The sequence below is a fragment of the Petromyzon marinus genome, unplaced genomic scaffold (assembly GCF_048934315.1).
Source record: "Petromyzon marinus isolate PM22_M1 ecotype Great Lakes invasive population unplaced genomic scaffold, UKy_Petmar_22M1.pri1.0 PM_G_Scaffold_47, whole genome shotgun sequence".
In the NCBI taxonomy this organism is placed as follows: Eukaryota; Metazoa; Chordata; class Hyperoartia; order Petromyzontiformes; family Petromyzontidae; genus Petromyzon; species Petromyzon marinus.
Genome location: NW_027422999.1, coordinates 523,427 through 540,863, shown reverse-complemented (window position 1 = coordinate 540,863; position 17,437 = coordinate 523,427). Strand labels below are relative to the sequence as shown.

Sequence of the window (17,437 nt, the reverse complement as noted above, 5' to 3'; positions counted from 1 at the left end):
TTATTTTTTCTACCTACGTGACTTTACTGAAAGAACCAAAGAGTATGTGAACAAGAGGCTGTCAGTAGGGGGCGATGATTGATGTTTCATCTCAGTTGTGTAATTTGTCGCTAATGTTTAGAATTCGCCAGCATGCAATGGCCTACTCGTTTTGAATGACACTACAATAGTATGTTTTACATCCACTGTTAAGCAGACGGTGCTTATTTTTTTTTTCAAATAGCTTCTTAATCAGATGTTATCTGATGCATTATATTTTACTGCAGTTCACAACCTTGGCTTGAAGCAAGCCCCACTGCTGTTGAGACATTGTCCACCAAAACCGGTCCACAGTTGGCTTGCACACAGTGTACACACACACACAGTGTACACACACAGTGTCCACCAAAACCCGTCCACAGTTGGCTTGCACTGAAGCAATGCTGCAGCAATTATGGACTCGCACGAAGGCCTTGGGATTTATATTTCGTGTTAAACATTCCGTTGTTTAGTGGAGAGATCGATTAAATTAAAGACGTCTTGTCTGCTGATCTTGTTCATATCTGTGTACATCGATGTCCCACATTGCTTGCACGTACACACCACACGCAATTAAATCAATAAGAATAAGAACGACTTCCGGGCATTGCGAAGATCGAGGAATCTCTTTTAATGGAGCGAGTTCAGTGTGTTCGATTCAACATCTCTCTGTCTCTGTCCGTCTGTGTCATCTGTTTGCCTCTGTGTTTCTCTCTGCCTGTATCTGTCGTCTCTGTTCCTCTTGTCTGTGTCTGTCCGCCTGTCTTGGCTGTGTGTGTGTCTCTCTATCAGCGTCTATCCAACCGTATGCAACGACTGTCAGTAGCAACACGCGCCCAGTCAACTTGCACGGCCCGTAACTCAAACTTGCTCAAAGGAGTGTTTATCTGTAATTTATTTCGCACCGTACGTAGCCAACCGTGATAATCTATGGGTCTCTGTGTGAGTCTCTGTGTGAGTCTCTGTGTGTGTATCTGTGTGAGTCTCTGTGTGAGTCTCTGTGTGTGTATCTGTGTGAGTCTCTGTGTGAGTCTCTGTGTGTATCTGTGTGAGTCTCTGTGTGAGTCTCTGTGTGTGTATCTGTGTGAGTCTCTGTGTGTGTATCTGGAACTTATTTCGCACCTTACGTAACCGAACCTGCCCAGGAGGAGCGGCTGGTATCTGTGGAGCTGTGGGCTGGGTAAATCTGTGAGCAGGAGCAAGAGACAATTAAGCTCCCAAGCATTCACTACGTTATAAACAACATATTTGCACTCATAAGTCGCTTGCCTAATTGCCTCAGCAACTCGGTGTTTCGTATCGAACCTCATCTCAAACAATGGAAGGGCGCCCCCTAGTGGCAGCTGCCCCTGTGTGGCACAAGGTGGCCCTGCACCGGCCTGCACGTGGACATGAGTCTGTCTGTAGTGGGCGATCATTGACGCGTCATCTCCCTTGTGGAGTTTCTGGATAGTGTTACTGGAATTGCCACAATTTTGACCGTGACACCAACATGCAATGTGCGTTGTGAGTGACACAGTGGTTTGTTTGACATCCGCTGTTAAGCAGACTGCGCATGTTGTGGTGAATGTTACTGGGGTAGCCAGGTGTGCCTGTCGGATTTGAACCTTGAACCTCGGCAATAAATACAGAATGCGCTACCATATTCCTGGTTCTTTCGGCAAAGTCACGTAGATAGAAAAATAAAAAATAAAAATAAATTAACATTTTAATAAAAAAATTTAAAAAATGAAAAAAATGATGAAATGATGCCATGGGTCGACTGAGATGACTGGCCAATGCACCACCTGTGCCTCCCACTACACACAGTGTACACACACACATACAGTGTGCCTACACATTGTACACACACAGTGTACACACATACAGTGTACACACATACAGTGTACACACACATTGTACACACACACAGTGTACACACACATACAGTGTACACACACATACAGTGTACACACACACATTGTACACACACATTGTACACACACAGTGTACACACACATACAGTGTACACACACACAGTGTACACACATACAGTGTACACACACATTGTAAACACACAGTGTACACACAGAGAGTGTACACACACATTGTACACACACACAGTGTACATACACAGTGTATACACACAGTGTACACACACAGTGTACACACACACACAGAGTACACGCACAGTGTACACACACACACAGTGTACACACAGTGTACACACACAGTGTACACACACACAGTGTACACACACACACAGTGTGTACACACACACATTGTGTACACACACACAGTGCACACACACAGTGTACACACACAGTGTACACACACAGTATACACACAGTGTATACACACACAGTGTATACACAATAATGTCCACATTGTTGTTGTAGCTGAGCCCACGCACCCAAGGGAGGGAGCAATAGAAAATGAATCTAAATCAACTTAAACTCCAATCCCTGCTCTGTGACGTCACCACTCAGCATTACTTCATCGGCGTGAAACGCCAGGGGGCGGTGTACCTCGCTAGTGACGTCATGTCACCAAGGTATTCCACCGCACTCTTGAGCGTGACGTCACCTCAGCTTGGGTCACTGCTGATTGCGTTCCAGTAGCAATCCTTATTTCGGCAAAGCTACGCCCAGTGACGGCAACTCATTAACATAATGTCTTCGTTAAAGCCGTCACGAGCTTATTGCGACGGGTTCAGCACCCACGACATATGAGACGGGTTACATTAGCACAATTTATTAATTATATAATTTCTTTATTTACGGAGCAGCTCATTGTGGGAGGAGCGTGACTCGTACTCCGGAAGTGACGTCACGGTACCTGCTGCCGCGTGACGTCACGAGGTAAACAGGAAGCTATCGCTTCCTGCACTGAAATCCGAGGTGATAAATTCTCATCGTGGTGGTGGTGGTTGTTGTGGTGGTGGTGGTGGTTGTTGTTGTTGTTGTTTACCAAGGTAGAGCCTCGCTCTCTCTCGTAGGGATGTCAGTTGAGTAGCAGCGAGCATGGGAATCGATGTCCAGGTTGGAACTTTACAGCGCGGGGCCTAGCCACGCGGGGCCTTGCCTCCTGCCCTCGCCTGATTGCGTTTACTTTAATTATCTCGCTTAAGTTTAATTTGTCTTCACCCGGCTCGCCACTTTGTAACTTTGTTTTATTGTAAATATTCACGCAGTTTTTATTTTCGTACTTTTCTTAGCAGGCCAAGCCCGCTTGAGCTGCTATACCGCTCTTGTTATCAGAAGGGACCTGCCCACAACAACACAAGGTGAGGCTTTGTCTACGTGTGTGAATGTTTTGACTTAAAACTTTGGTGACTACATGAATTAATATTCTTGGTTCTTTCGGTAAAGTCACGTAGATAGAAAATTAAATGAAAATAACAATAAAAATAAACAAATAATTGTAAATAAAGCAAAAAAACTCATGTCGTTTTGATCGCAACACAAGTGGTTTTTATTTAATGTAATTGTATTATCTGTTATTGTTATTTTCTATCTACGTAACTTTACCGAAATCAACAAGAATACGTGTGTCAATGTCTATCGGTCAAAGACGCTATACGGAGAGACACGCAAACTCCAAATATACAGCAGGCGTCAGGGTCGGGATCGAACCCACGACGTCCTGTATACCAGGTGAGGTAGTTAACATCTCAACTCCAGTTAGCCTCGGATATGTTCGTTGATCCTCAATTAATTACTTGGTGGAGTGAGGAAGCATTCATGCCAAGCAGATGAAGGTGGCCATGCGTGATTCTAGACACGCCACCGCCTGTTTACCCAGTGACAGTGTACAGTTTGTGTTTGCAGTAACGTCTATTAACTCTGTTGAACACGGAGGTTGTAGCGTAACAATAGTTTACTTTTGTTTTCCTCTGGAACTCTTTATAATAATGGAAACAGGAAGTTAACACAGCACGCACATGCAGCTGAAATCGGAACTGTTCATCCCAGCATTCAAGGACATCTGAGCCTGGATTCACACCTCAAAGTTGCGATTGAACATTAATTTATGAATTTCTGCCTAACACAAATAGTATTGTTTTCAACACCCTTTGCTATGTCATCTGAATTTAGCTCTCGTATATATTCCTTTTGTAGCCAGACAGCTGAAATTGTGTACTCGGGAGTTTTGGGTGAACATTCATTTTGAAGATACGAGGGCTTCCAGGCATGTTTATAACCATTTGCCCTCTCATTGTGTGCCACAACAGCCCTGTGGTGAATTTGGGAAACGTTTTCACTGCATCATGAATATATGAATAAGTATAGACGTGTAAGTCACGTGTTACTGTGTATATATGCATTCCTCTGTGCCTCGATACTGACGTGTAGATGGTGTGGATATTATTTTTTTCTGTCTGCAGCTGACGCTGGTCTGATGGAGCAAAGGCAGTCAGCGCAGCTCGGTATGACAAGTCAACAATGCGACCAGCGTGCATACAGCACGGATCGGACTGGAAATTTGACACGGCACCAGAGAACTCACACAGGAGAGAAACCCTTCAGGTGCACGATGTGCGGGAAGGCGTTTGCACATTCATCACAGCTGCAAAGACACCAGAGAACACACACGGGAGAGAAACCCTTCAAGTGCACTGTGTGTAACAAGGCATTTGCACGGTCATTTGCTCTTAAAATACACCAGAGAACACACACGGGAGAGAAACCCTTCAAGTGCACTGTGTGTGGGAAGGCATTTTCACAGTCATCTGTTCTTAAAGAACACCAGAGAACACACACAGGAGAGAAACCCTTCAAGTGCAGTGTGTGTGGGAAGGCGTTTGCACGTTCATCCGCTCTTGTAACACACCAGAGAACACACACGGGAGTGAAACCCTTCAAGTGCACTGTGTGTGGGAAGGCATTTTCACAGTCCCCACATCTTCAGGTACACCAGAGAACACACACAGGAGAGAAACCCTTTAAGTGCACTGTGCCTGGGAAGGCATTTGCATGGCCATCAGTTGTTCAAACCCTCCAGAGAACTCACACAGGAGAGAAACCCTTCAAGTGCACTGTGTGTGGGAAGGCGTTTGCACGTTCATCTGCTCTTGTAACACACCAGAGAACACACACGGGAGAGAAACCCTTCAAGTGCAGTGTGTGTGGGAAGGCGTTTCCACATTCATCTGCTCTTGTAATACACCAGAGAACACACACGGGAGAGAAAACCTTCAAGTGCACTGTGTGTGGGAAAGCGTTTGCACATTCATCTGCTCTTCTAACACACCAGAGAACACACACGGGAGTGAAACCCTTCAGGTGCACGATGTGTGGGAAGGCGTTTGCACATTCATCAAATCTGCAAAGACACCAGAGAACACACACGGGAGAGAAACCCTTCAAGTGCAGTGTGTGTGGGATGATGTTTGCACAGTCATCACATCTTCAAGTACACCAAAGAACACACACGGGAGAGAAACCCTTCAGGTGCACTCTGTGCGGGAAAGCGTTTTCACAGTCACCACATCTTAAAGTACACCAGAGAACACACACGGGAGAGAAACCCTTCAGGTGCACTCTGCGGGAAGGCGTTTGCACATTCATAAAATCTTCAAGTACACCAGAGAACACGGAAGCATCAGAAGATCTGCAAGGAGTGGAGTCTGAAATCAGCTTGTGAAAGTCAAAGTGCCACAATAAGCCCATCCCTCATGAAACAAGAACCGGACGAAAATCCCAGCTTGGACACTTTTAAAGGTATCGAGGTGAAATATGAAGAGGTGATGGTGAAGAGGGAAGAAGTGATGGTGAAGAGCGAAGAAGTGAAAGTGAAATGTGAAGATGAAGATTCAACTCCAAAATGGGACCTTCACATCAATGGAGACAACGTGAAGCAGGAGGAGAATTCTGACTGTGAGGCAGAGCGAGGCAACTCCCAGCAGTTTGTGGAAGTGGAGGTGTGGGTGGACTTCTTCCGAGACAATTCAAAGTCAAGTGGAGACCCGGTAGATGTGTAAGCTTGAGACAATGTCGCTACAATGGATGCACCTTTGTCACAGGCCTTTAATGACAAGAATGTGAAGTTGAACACTCAGTTCTTAGGTTCAACCTGCAGAGTAAGGGCGAGCGGCCAGTCTTTGTGGACCTGTGGGTTGGGGAGATCTCTAGCCAGGAGCGAGAGCCAAGAAGCCCCCAAGCATTCACTATGTTATCATAATAATTGCATTTACTTGGTGCTTGCTTAATCGCCTCGGCAACTCGGAGTTTTGTACCTCGTCTGAAACACTCGAAGAGCATCCCCAAGTAGCAGCTGCCCCTGTGTGGCACAGGGTGGTGGCCCTGCACCGGCCTGCATTTACTTTGTTTTTTTTCCGCCTGAGGACGACCGCTTGTGTTACGATCGAAACGTCGTGATCTATTATTATTTTTTCTACCTACTTGACTTTACTTAAAGAACCAAAGAGTATGTGAACAAGAGGCTGTCAGTAGGGGGCGATGATTGATGTTTCATCTCAGTTGTGTAATTTGTCGCTAATGGTTAGAATTCGCCAGCATGCAAGGGCCTACTCGTTTTGAATGACAATAGTATGTTTTACATCCACTGTTAAGCAGATGGTGCATATTTTTTTTAAATAGCTTTTTAATCAGATGTTATCTGATGCAGTAGATTTCACTGCAGTAATTAAATTTTGTTAAAATTCCAGTCAATAATTTAGAATGAACATCTTCTTTGGTTCTTTCGGTGAAGTCACGTAGAATGAGAATAAAATAATAAAATAACACAATGAAATTCTCACGACGTTTCGGCCACAACACAAGTGGCCTTCAGGTGAAAGGAACAAACCTGTCGGGACGACAGAGCTTCAATGAACGTTAAGATTCGTAGCGTCTTTTAAGCTGGTTTAGAGAGGTGAGGCACCTTGACAAAGGGGTTTACATATAAAACAGGAGAATTTAGCATTGAAATAGCTGAGTGATTAGCTTGTGACTGATCATAGAAATAGACTGGTCATAGAAATTGCTTTATTGTGTTATTTTATTAATTTCTTATATTGTTCTCATTCTACGTGACTTAAGATGAATCCTTGCAGTCACGAAAGCTTTAAATCGAAATTTAGAATGAACACTTGTCTGATTTTGTGTGTACATGCATCACTTTATTTTTTATAAGGGTCAAACATTGAATAAGTGATGTTAGGACAAAGTGTGTGTGTTTTTGGAAGTAACCTGTACAGATAACTCAGGTGAGACCCGTTGTTCTTGTGATACAGGTCAAAGGGTACTTTTGTGTTTCAGGAAGCATCTGGAGCAACTCATTGTCTTTGACATAGGAAGCACACTCGGATCATTCATCAGTTACAAGGCATACCACCTTAAAGTTACACGTAGAGGAGATACATTCTCTACAACACGAATTCTAATTTTGTCTTACGTGTTGACGTAGATTTTGTCAAACTTGGACTATAAATGCCCCTTGCTGATTAACGTCTGAATGTTCACAACCATGGCTTGAAGCAAGCCCCACTGCTGTTGAGACATTGTCCACCAAAACCGGTCCACAGTTGGCTTGCACACACAGTGTACACACACACATAGTGTACACACACACAGTGTACACACACAGTGTACACACACAGTGTCCACCAAAACCGGTCCACAGTTGGCTTGCACTGAAGCAATGCTGCAGTAATTATGGACTCGCACGAAGGCCGTGGGATTTATATTTCGTGTTCAACATTCCTTTGTTTCGTGGAGAGACCGATTAAATTAAAGACGTCTTGTCTGCTGATCTTGTTCATATCTGTGTACATCGATATCCCACATTGCCTGCACGTACACACACGCAATTAAATCAATAAAAATAAGAATGACTTCCGGGCATTGCGAAGATCGAGGAATCTCAATGGAGCAAGTTCAGTGTGTTCGATTCAACATCTCTCTGTCTCTGTCCGTCTGTGTCATCTGTTTGCCTCTGTGTTTCTTTCTGCCTGTGTCTCTCTGTCGTCTCTGTGTTCCTCTTGTCTGTGTCTGTCCGCCTGTCTTGTCTGTGTGTGTGTCTCTCTATCAGCGTCTATCCAACCGTATTCAACGACTGTCAGTAGCAACACGCGCCCGGTCAACTTCCGCGACTCAAACTTGTTTATCTGTAACTTTCGCACCGTACGTAGCCAACCGTGTTAATCCATAGGTCTCTGTGTGTGTATATAACTTCTTTCGCACCATACCTAGCCAACCGTGATAATCTATGGGTCTCTGTGTGAGTCTCTGTGTGTATCTGGAACTTATTTTGCACCGTATGTAACCGAACCTGCCCAGGAGGAGCGGCTGGTATCTGTGGAGCTGTGGGCTGGGTAAATCTGTGAGCAGGAGAGAGAGACAAGCTCCCAAGCATTCACTACGTTATAAACAACATATTTGCACTCATAAGTCGCTTGCCTAATTGCCTCAGCAACTCGGTGTTTCGTATCGAACCTCATCTCAAACAATGGAAGGGCGCCCCCTAGTGGCAGCTGCCCCTGTGTGGCACAAGGTGGCCCTGCACCGGCCTGCACGTGGACATGAGTCTGTCGGTAGGGGGCGATCATTGACGCTTCATCTCCCTTGTGGAGTTTCTGGATAGTGTTACTGGAATTGCCACAATTTTGACCGTGACACCAACATGCAATGTGCGTTGTGAGTGACACAGTGGCTTGTTTGACATCCGCTGTTAAGCAGACTGCACAGAGGATGTACTTTCTACGGCAGCTGAAGAAATTCAACCTGCCAAAGACAATGATGGTGTAATTCTATACAGCGATCATTGAATCCATCCTCACCTCCTCCATAACCGTCTGGTGCGCTGCTGCCACTGCCAAGGACAAGAGCAGACTGCAGCGTATCATCCACACTGCTGAGAAGGTAATTGCCTGCAATCTACCAACCCTCGAGGACCTGCACACGACAAGGTCCATGAGGCAAGCGAGGAAGATTATGGCCGATTTCTCCCACCCTGGACACTCTCTGTTTCAGCTACTCCCCTCCGGCAGAAGGCTTCGGTCCATCAGGACCAAAACCTCACGCCATAAAAACAGTTTCTTCCCATCTGCTGCAGGCCTGTTAAACAAGGCCAAGGGCTAACACTGATATTAACATTTTATCTACATAATGACACCTTGCCGATATTAACTATGTTAACCTATTTGTATTTTTTAAATTATATCTTAAAGCTATTTTATATTCGATATTTATTCAATTTTATGTACTTCAGCCCCTTGGTGTTAGACTTTTAACCCTTATTATAGTAACACTTGTTTAAAACTTTTTGAAGATTTTAGATTCCTATATGTTGAATGTATGCACCATCCTGCCAAAGTAAATTCCGTGTCGGTGTGAACTTTCATGGCGAATAAAACCCTTTCTGATTCTGATTCTATCAGTAGTCTATGGGTCTCTATCAGTAGTCTATGGGTCTCTGTGTAGTGACTCTATGGGTCTCTACCAGTACTCTATGGGTCTCTATCAGTACTCTATGGGTCTCTATCAGTAGTCTATGGATCTCTATCTGTACTCTATGAGTTTCTATCAGTAGTCTATGGGTCTCTGTGCGGTGACTCTATGGGTCTCTATCAGTAGTCTATGGGTCTCTGTGCGGTGACTCTATGGGTCTCTATCAGTAGTCTATGGGTCTCTATCAGTAGTATATGGGTCTCTATGAGTAGTCTATGGGTCTCTATCAGTAGTCTATGGGTCTCTATGCAGTGACTCTATGGGTCTCTATCAGTAGTATACGGGTCTCCATCAGTAGTCTATGGGTCTCTGTGCAGTGACTCTATGGGTCTCTATGAGTAGTCTATGGGTCTCTATGAGTAGTCTATGGGTCTCTATGAGTAGTCTATGGGTCTCTATGAGTAGTCTATGGATCTCTGTCTCAGAACTGATTTTGCACTGTACGTCGACCCACTTGGCCCCGCCCCCTCGCGTGCGGATCGTGAATCGAGGTCAAAATCGACCGACGGATTGCAATCGAAGTCGATTCGAACGTTATCGCGTGGAGGAATCGATTTCCCTCGATACCGAATAGATCCACGGATCGATCCTACGCCATCACCGAGAACCAAATGTGAATGGAGGGAGAAGACAAACAGCTCCCAGCGAGGCACGAAGTCGCCACCTCCTCTGCCTCCTCTACCTCCACCTCGTCCCCCTCCTCCACCTTCTCAGTTGCCTCGCGACATCAACGACCCCGCAGCAGCAGAATCAGCAACAACGACGTCAACGCCCGCCACTGAGGCCTACACCGCCATGCAGCCTGCGGCCTCTGCCCATGCCGCGTCGCATTCTGCAGGTGGGATTCAGGCGAGGGTCGGTGGCTGCGGCGGCGAGGAGGAGGAGGAGGATGAAGCGATGCAGCTGCTGACCGTCGTAACCTCCGATCTAATCTCCGGCTACGTGGCTCACCTGACAGAACAGGCGGAGCAGCGGCGGCAGCTCCACAAGCAGCAGCACCAGCAGCCTGTGCAGCAGGGACAGCAGCAGCGGCACCAGCAGCAGGGACTGCAGCACCAGCAGCCTGTGCAGCAGGGACTGCAGCAGCAGCCCGTGCAGCAGGGACAGCACCAGCAGCACCAGTAGCCCGTGCAGCAGGGACAGCAGCACCAGCAGCCTGTGCAGCAGGGACTGCAGCAGCAGCCTGTGCAGCAGGGACTGCAGCAGCACCACCAGCAGCAGCTTCAGCAGTTGCAGGAGCAGCTCCCGAAGGTGCAGCGACAACTCCAGCTGGCGCAGCAGCAACAGCAGCAGCGGGCGGAGAATCTCCAGCAGCAGCAGCTCCAGCATGTGCAGGAGGTGCAGGAGCAGCTTGAGCAGGTGCAGCAGCAACAGCAGCTCGTGCGGCGGCTCCAGCAGGAGCGGCAGCAGCTCCAGGGGGTGCAGGAGCAGCAGCTCCAGGAGGTGCAGGAGCAGTATCGGCTCCAGGACTTACAGCTAATGCATCGGTTCAAGCAGCTGCAGCTGACGCAGCACGAGCAGTTTGAGCAGCTGCGGCAGTTCAAGAACTGGCAGGAACTGTGGCGGCAGGTGCAGCAACTGCGGCGGCAGGCGCAGGAGTTGCAGTCGGAGCTCCAGGCTTCCCAGCGGCTCGTCCGGCAGCGTGTGGAGCAGCTGCAGGAGGTGCTCGACACCCAAGGGGACATCTTGCTCGCTCAGCTTGAAGCCTCCATCCCGGACTTGGCGAGCCGCACGGAGGAGCTGGCGAGGGAGGCGGAGCCGCTCCGGCTGGTCGTGACCATGGCCTGGAAGGTTCTCGCCGGCGGGCCCATGAACTGGGAAGGCGTCCTGTCCATGGTGGTGTTTTGCGCGCTGCTCGTGAAGAGCTTGAGGGCCTCCGGTCGTCTGGGCGACTTGGAGAAGTCGTGGCCCTTGACGGACGCGGTGGCCGCTGTGCTGTTGATCACACGCAAGCCGTGGTTCATGGAGCAGGGAGGCTGGGTGAGGGGTTACACACCGCCAACACCAACACCACTACCGTCGCCACCACTAACACCGCCAACACCACTACCGTCGCCACCACCAATACCACTACCGTTGCCACCACTAACACCGCCAACACCACTACCGTCGCCACCGCCACCACCAACACCACTACCGTCGCCACCACTAACACCACTACCGTCACCACCGCAAACACCACTACCGTCGCCACCACTAACACCACCAACACCACTACCGTCGCCACCACTAACACCACTACCGTCGCCACCACTAACACCACTACCATCGCCATCACTAACCACTAACACCACTACCGTCGCCACCGCCAACACCAACACCACTACCGTCGCCACCACCAACACCACTAACACCACTACCGTCACCACCGCCACCACCAACACCACTACCGTCGCCACCGCCACCACCAACACCACTACCGTCGCCACCACTAACACCACTAACGTCGCCACCACCACCAACACCGCCAACACCACCACCGCCAACACCACCACCGCCAACACCACCACCAATAACATGTTTGAGAAATAGGGAGCCATCCCTTGACTGCACCCGGGCATCAATCAGCCTCCCATTGTATCTGTACCAGATGAAAAGGCTTCACAAACTACGTGGTCAAAATAGATATTAAATAATGTGGGAGCCAGAGGACATTCCTGTCGCACCCCAAGGTGTACAGGGAATGGCTGCGACTCCCGGCCACGTAGTTTTACCCAGGCCTGCTCACCATCATGAAGGTCCTTCATGATCGTGAGCAGCAGGTCAGGGACTCCGAAAGCACGAAGAACAACCCAGAGCCCAGGCCTACTGATGGTATCATAGGCCTTGACCAGGTAAATAAAGCAGACATGTGTAGGTCTTGTTGGAATTCCCTACACCTCTGCTGTAGCAGACGGACAGATCACATGGCATCTGTGCAGGACCGCTCTTTCCTGAAACCGCATTGGGGCTCCGCAAGCCTCTCCTCAGCATGCCTGGTAAGGCGATGTTAAATAATCCTTCCCAGGACCTTTACCAGCACACTAAGGAGTGAGATGCCCCTGTAGTTGTTACAGTCTGTGCGGTCCCCCTTTTTAAAGAGGGAGACCACCAGGGCATCCTTCCAATCCTGCGGAACCCGTCCAGTGGTCCAGACTGTTGTTATGATGTCATGTAGGGCAGTTTCAAGTTTTCAAGTTTCATTCATTAGGTGTAGCCCTGTGAGCCATGCGGCTCTTTGAGTCGGGTGCAACCGCAACAAAGTATGAACAGAGAAACATCTTAAAGCGACGACGACGCGCAACAGAAACATCCTGGATAAACCAGCAAATCTTACAGAAAAAAACACCGTATTACAACGCTGTGTGCAAAAATCCCAGTGTGATGCAAGACAAACAATAACAACCATAAGACAAGTTAGATTCAAGTTATCAGGCCAACTCCGCACTTCCGCAAGAAACATGGCTTAACCATCTGTTTTAGAAATCACCAAAATAAAGCTATAAAATACATAGTGGTCAGCACACCATACGATTGAACCCGAGTTCAACTCCCAGCCACGGCTAACATCACAGTGAGGAGCTATATCTGAACTAGTCCCTGGCTTCCACCATATAAACTAAATTAAAAATATATATTTTACCAGGTAAGGCCCAGAGCTATATAGCTCTTTTTTATGAACGATCTGGCTATCACAAATGATAGCTCAACAAAGTGGCTCATCATGGGGAAATTTATAGCAGCCAAATACTCTATAAACGCACGTTGATTCTAAATGTGGAGAGGGAAAAACCGGAGGCCCCGGAGAAAAATCCATGCGACCACGATGAGAGAGAAATTAAAACTCCAAATATACACGTGTAAGGGTCGGGATCTAACCCACGACCTCCTATATACCAGGCGAGGTAGTTAACATCTCGCCACCTCGAAGTATGGTCATACAACCATCGTGACCAACATGGCACAGACGCATCCATCTGTCTAGCAGTGGATTGACAAATGTCCACGATTTAATTATTTGAAAACTGCTGAACTGTACTGTCTGCTACAGATCACACAGCATTCAGTTGCCTTGGAGGTGGGTGGGCGGCTGCGCAGCATGGCATCTCAATGCCTGTGTTATCCACCAACTCTGCTTGCTTGTTAATGGATTATACATGCATCGGCGCCATTAAACGTCGTCAACAAAGGACAGCTGGGCAAAAAATTAAGTTAAAGATTTTTTTTTAATCAAGGTGTTTCTTTCTTCATATGCACTGCTTATCACGGTTGCTGATGCAGCACGCCAGTAAAGATTTATGCGGCACTTTGTCAATCCGCCGCTGGATGAAGGATTCCCCAACAGTATTGGTCATGGGAATTGTTGGACCATGCTTTCCCACCAGCCCTTTCGTGAAAATACTGCTGAATAATGGTCTGATTACACCATGTTGGGTCATTTAGGTTGTTTGACCATACTTCACCATGCTGATCAGTGTGGGTTGTGAAGTAGTGTGGACCTAGGACCGGTTCAGATATTATTCGCCGCTGAGAGTCATCCAAATTGCGTGTAATTCCAGGTGTTCGCTTGTTTATCAAGGACAACCTCAATGAGTATCATGACTCTTTCAGGAGGCCCCTGCCATACTTCAGCCATAGGGGTCTTCTACGAGTGCTGTCTATTACAATCTGCGGGTCATTTTTTTTTATTTGGCAAATCGGGACCGTGACAGCAGCACACAATGGCGTGATCTTGCGACAGACGTTGTGAGGTCTTTAACATCCGACTGTCAAGTGGAAGGCGCGTATGTTTACGGTTAATGCAACGGCAGCCGTGAGCAGGGTGAGTGCCGGATTTGAACGGTGAATTTCTGCAACAAGCGGCGAACGTGGTAAAGCTGGCGTGCGCCACCAAAATGATTCAGCCGCGGGGATAAATGGCCACTGCTTTTGTTGATGGTTTGGGGGGGGGGGGGTAGCTATCCCCGTTGAGAAACTGAATGAGTAAATAATTGTCCTCTGTCATTTGAGCTACCTCTGTCGTCTACTCCGTGTCCAATGCTAATAGGCGTCTCTCTCTCTCTTACTCCGGATCATCAAAGCAATGCTGCAGCTGCCACCTAGCGGTTGAATCCCCGTACTGCCATTTCTAATAACATGACGTAAACCAACTACGTAGATGCATATATAAATAAATAAAGGATCGCCATTCAAATTTATAAAAGACAATAACCTATCACAGCAGCAACATGAGCGCGGGACGGGCAACGAACGGTTTCAGCAACGCCAAAAGACGTGTACTGTGTGGACAAAACTTTTCAACAAACGCCACCCTCGCTCAGCATTTCGCTTGGGAGATCATCTCTGCCCGCTGCCTTTCCTGGTCTTAGGCTCTGGATCGCCTTAAGTACTTCCTCAACAGATGGTACCTCAGCCAGCCACTCACAGGGGGTGACTTCTTCGACACCTTTGAGGCACCGCAGCCTCAGCAGGGTCATCCCCACTTTGTGCCACGATGTTTTCCAGGCTGAGGGATTTCCCCTCCTCCAGGACCTCACAGAAATGCTCAGCAAATCTGCAAACCCGTTCCTGGGGGTCGGAGATTGGATCACCGTTCTTTCCCCTAATCATAGTAATAAGTGTGGTGCTGCAGGTTACTTCTTTATGGAATTAAAGAGCGATTTGTGATCATGGGCCATTGAGGCAGACTCCATCTCCTTAGCAACCCGCGACAACCGACCGTCCTTACAGCGCCTCACGGCTCTCCGAACCTCCGAGCGAAGGCTGCGGTAAGCCTCATTCTCTGACGTGGGATGCTGCAGACAAAAGCCTGTCGCTTTTTTCTCAGCCAGCCTGAACACCTACTTTGTGAGCCAGGGTCTATGGGGATAGGTCTGGACCGCGTACCCAAAGCAGCCAATTGCAGCTGTATGAGCCACAGTCCTAAACCTCGCCCATTTCCCCTCGACATCAGGAGGAGCGGGGGATGAACCAGCCCGAAGGTTCTGGAAAGGGGCGTGGCCAGAGGTGGAGCTTGGAAAGGGGCGTGGCCAGAGGTGGAGCTTGGCCACGCCCGGCATATATAAGGGAGACCGAAACCAGAGGTTCGGGGCTGTTAGCGGGTCTTGGGTCCTGGCTGCGTCTCTGCTCGTCGTGATCCCTTCGTCTCTGACCACGTGGCTGTTCTGCAACACCCTCTCCGTTGCCGCCGCCGCTACGCTAGTCGGACAGCTGGCGCAGCGTATGCCGGAGATGGGCTGTGTGTTAGGATCGTCTATGTGCAGCTGTGTTACGAAGTGTGTCACCCCGTGTGCTCTTAATAAATAAGAAGCCTTCTACTCGACGTGTCTCGGAAGTCGCTCAGTGCACACGCTTTGTCTTTGAGAACTGGTCGGCCTACACCAGATACAGCAGTAGAAGCAGTCTTCTCTATGGCCTAGACTCCTACCCAGTGTCTCACTCCCCAGTGTCACTACCCAGTGTCTCACTACCCAGTGTCTCACCACCCAGTGCCTCACTACCCAGTGTCTCACTACCCAGTGTCTCACTCACCAGTGTCTCACCACCCAGTGTCTCACTAGCAGTGTCTCACTACCCAGTGTCTCACCACCCAGTGTCTCACTAGCAGTGTCTCACTCACCAGTGTCTTACTACCCAGTGTCTCACTACCCAGTGTCTCACTAACCAGTGTCTCACTACCCAGTGTCTCACTACACAGTGTCTCACTACCCAGTGTCTCACTACCCAGTGTCTCACTACCCAGTGTCTCTCTACCAGTGACTCACCACCAAGTATCAGATCAGAGAACAACGGCAAAAGGCGACCAGCACAAGGACAATGCCAGGCGTATCAGCAGAGCATTTACAGCTCGGGGCTGAGTAGCAGCAGCAGCAGCTGTGTGATGACGATGATGATGATGGGGCTCTCTTTTCGTTCTGTTTCTCTGCTGCCACACAGGAGGGCTTCCTGGGAGCGTTCGGGCCGGGGACGCCCACCTATGAGAGGAGCCGCAGACGCCGAGCTCCGACGGGCAGCGACAGTGGAGACGAGAAGAGAGAGACAGAGAGAGAGACAGAGAGAGAGACAGAGGCTTTTGACTTTTAAACAACTTTCATTGCCGCGTTAAAAACGTGCCAACTACAAACTTAAATGTTCATGTTTTAAAAAAGAAATTCCACAAAAACAATTGTCGTGGGATGCATTTTATTGAGTGCGTATACACAATTTGACTTTATGTCTTGCCGCAGAAAACTGGTTACACACAAACAGAACGTACAGCCAAGAAATTGTGATGACGTGTTGTTTTAAATTGCCTGAATTTCTGTTAAAACACTTTTTTAAGTCACAACGTCAGACAGTTGTCTTTGATCGTTCACAATGAACGTTTGTGTGTTTAGCGTTACCGACGTAAAGTGAGTGCAAGTAAGTCGTGACTTTTAACCGTAATCTTAACTTCTAATGGAACATAAATCTGAGTAGTAGTATCATGGCACTGAGCTATGTGAAAATATAGCTGGGTACGCTCAGTCACATAAAAAAAGTCATTTTCATGTTCCGTTCATCATAATGAACAGAGGATTAACCTTTAGTTATGGAATGCACCGTCGGATCCTAAAGATTGTTGAACTATGAGACCACAACGACGCCTATCTTATAATCCTGTGGGGAGTATACAACATGCACACACACCAAAGTGGTCTGAGCATTCGTGGAAAATCTGCGGTACAACACATCGTTCAATTCCTGTCAAGCCTAAGAGCATTGCTTACGAGTATCCTATTAGAAGTGTAACAGTCGGCATTGGTCACAGGTTCATAACGTATATATATGTATCGTGTACAAAATCCTCTTCGAAGACGTCTGGCCAACGTGAAAGAGTCAAAATTACCCCGCCCGCCTCAAAGGGGCTCTCCAGAGCCCCCTCTCGTGGAGCCCCATCTGTCAGCAGTGGCACAGGTAAGAATTGCAGGGCTACGCCTCTTACCTGTTACACAATGTCTGGCAATAGTGGCGGTGAGCGTTGACCGAGA

General features: G+C 48.1%; 2 protein-coding genes across 2 annotated transcripts; both read left to right on the top strand.

Moving 5' to 3' along the window:
• The first annotated feature begins 4,388 nt into the window (after positions 1-4,388).
• LOC142917361 (uncharacterized) lies at positions 4,389-5,688 on the top strand. The gene has a single exon (XM_076061998.1). The coding sequence runs from the start codon at positions 4,399-4,401 to the stop codon at positions 5,641-5,643; it is 1,245 nt and encodes a 414-aa protein (XP_075918113.1). The 5' UTR covers positions 4,389-4,398; the 3' UTR covers positions 5,644-5,688.
• Positions 5,689-10,564: 4,876 nt separating this feature from the next.
• Positions 10,565-16,593, top strand: LOC142917362 (uncharacterized). Its single transcript, XM_076061999.1, has 2 exons — positions 10,565-11,429; positions 16,365-16,593. Exons 1-2 carry the CDS (start codon positions 10,929-10,931, stop codon positions 16,509-16,511), a joined length of 648 nt encoding a protein of 215 aa, XP_075918114.1. The 5' UTR covers positions 10,565-10,928; the 3' UTR covers positions 16,512-16,593.
• The last annotated feature ends 844 nt before the right edge of the window (positions 16,594-17,437 follow it).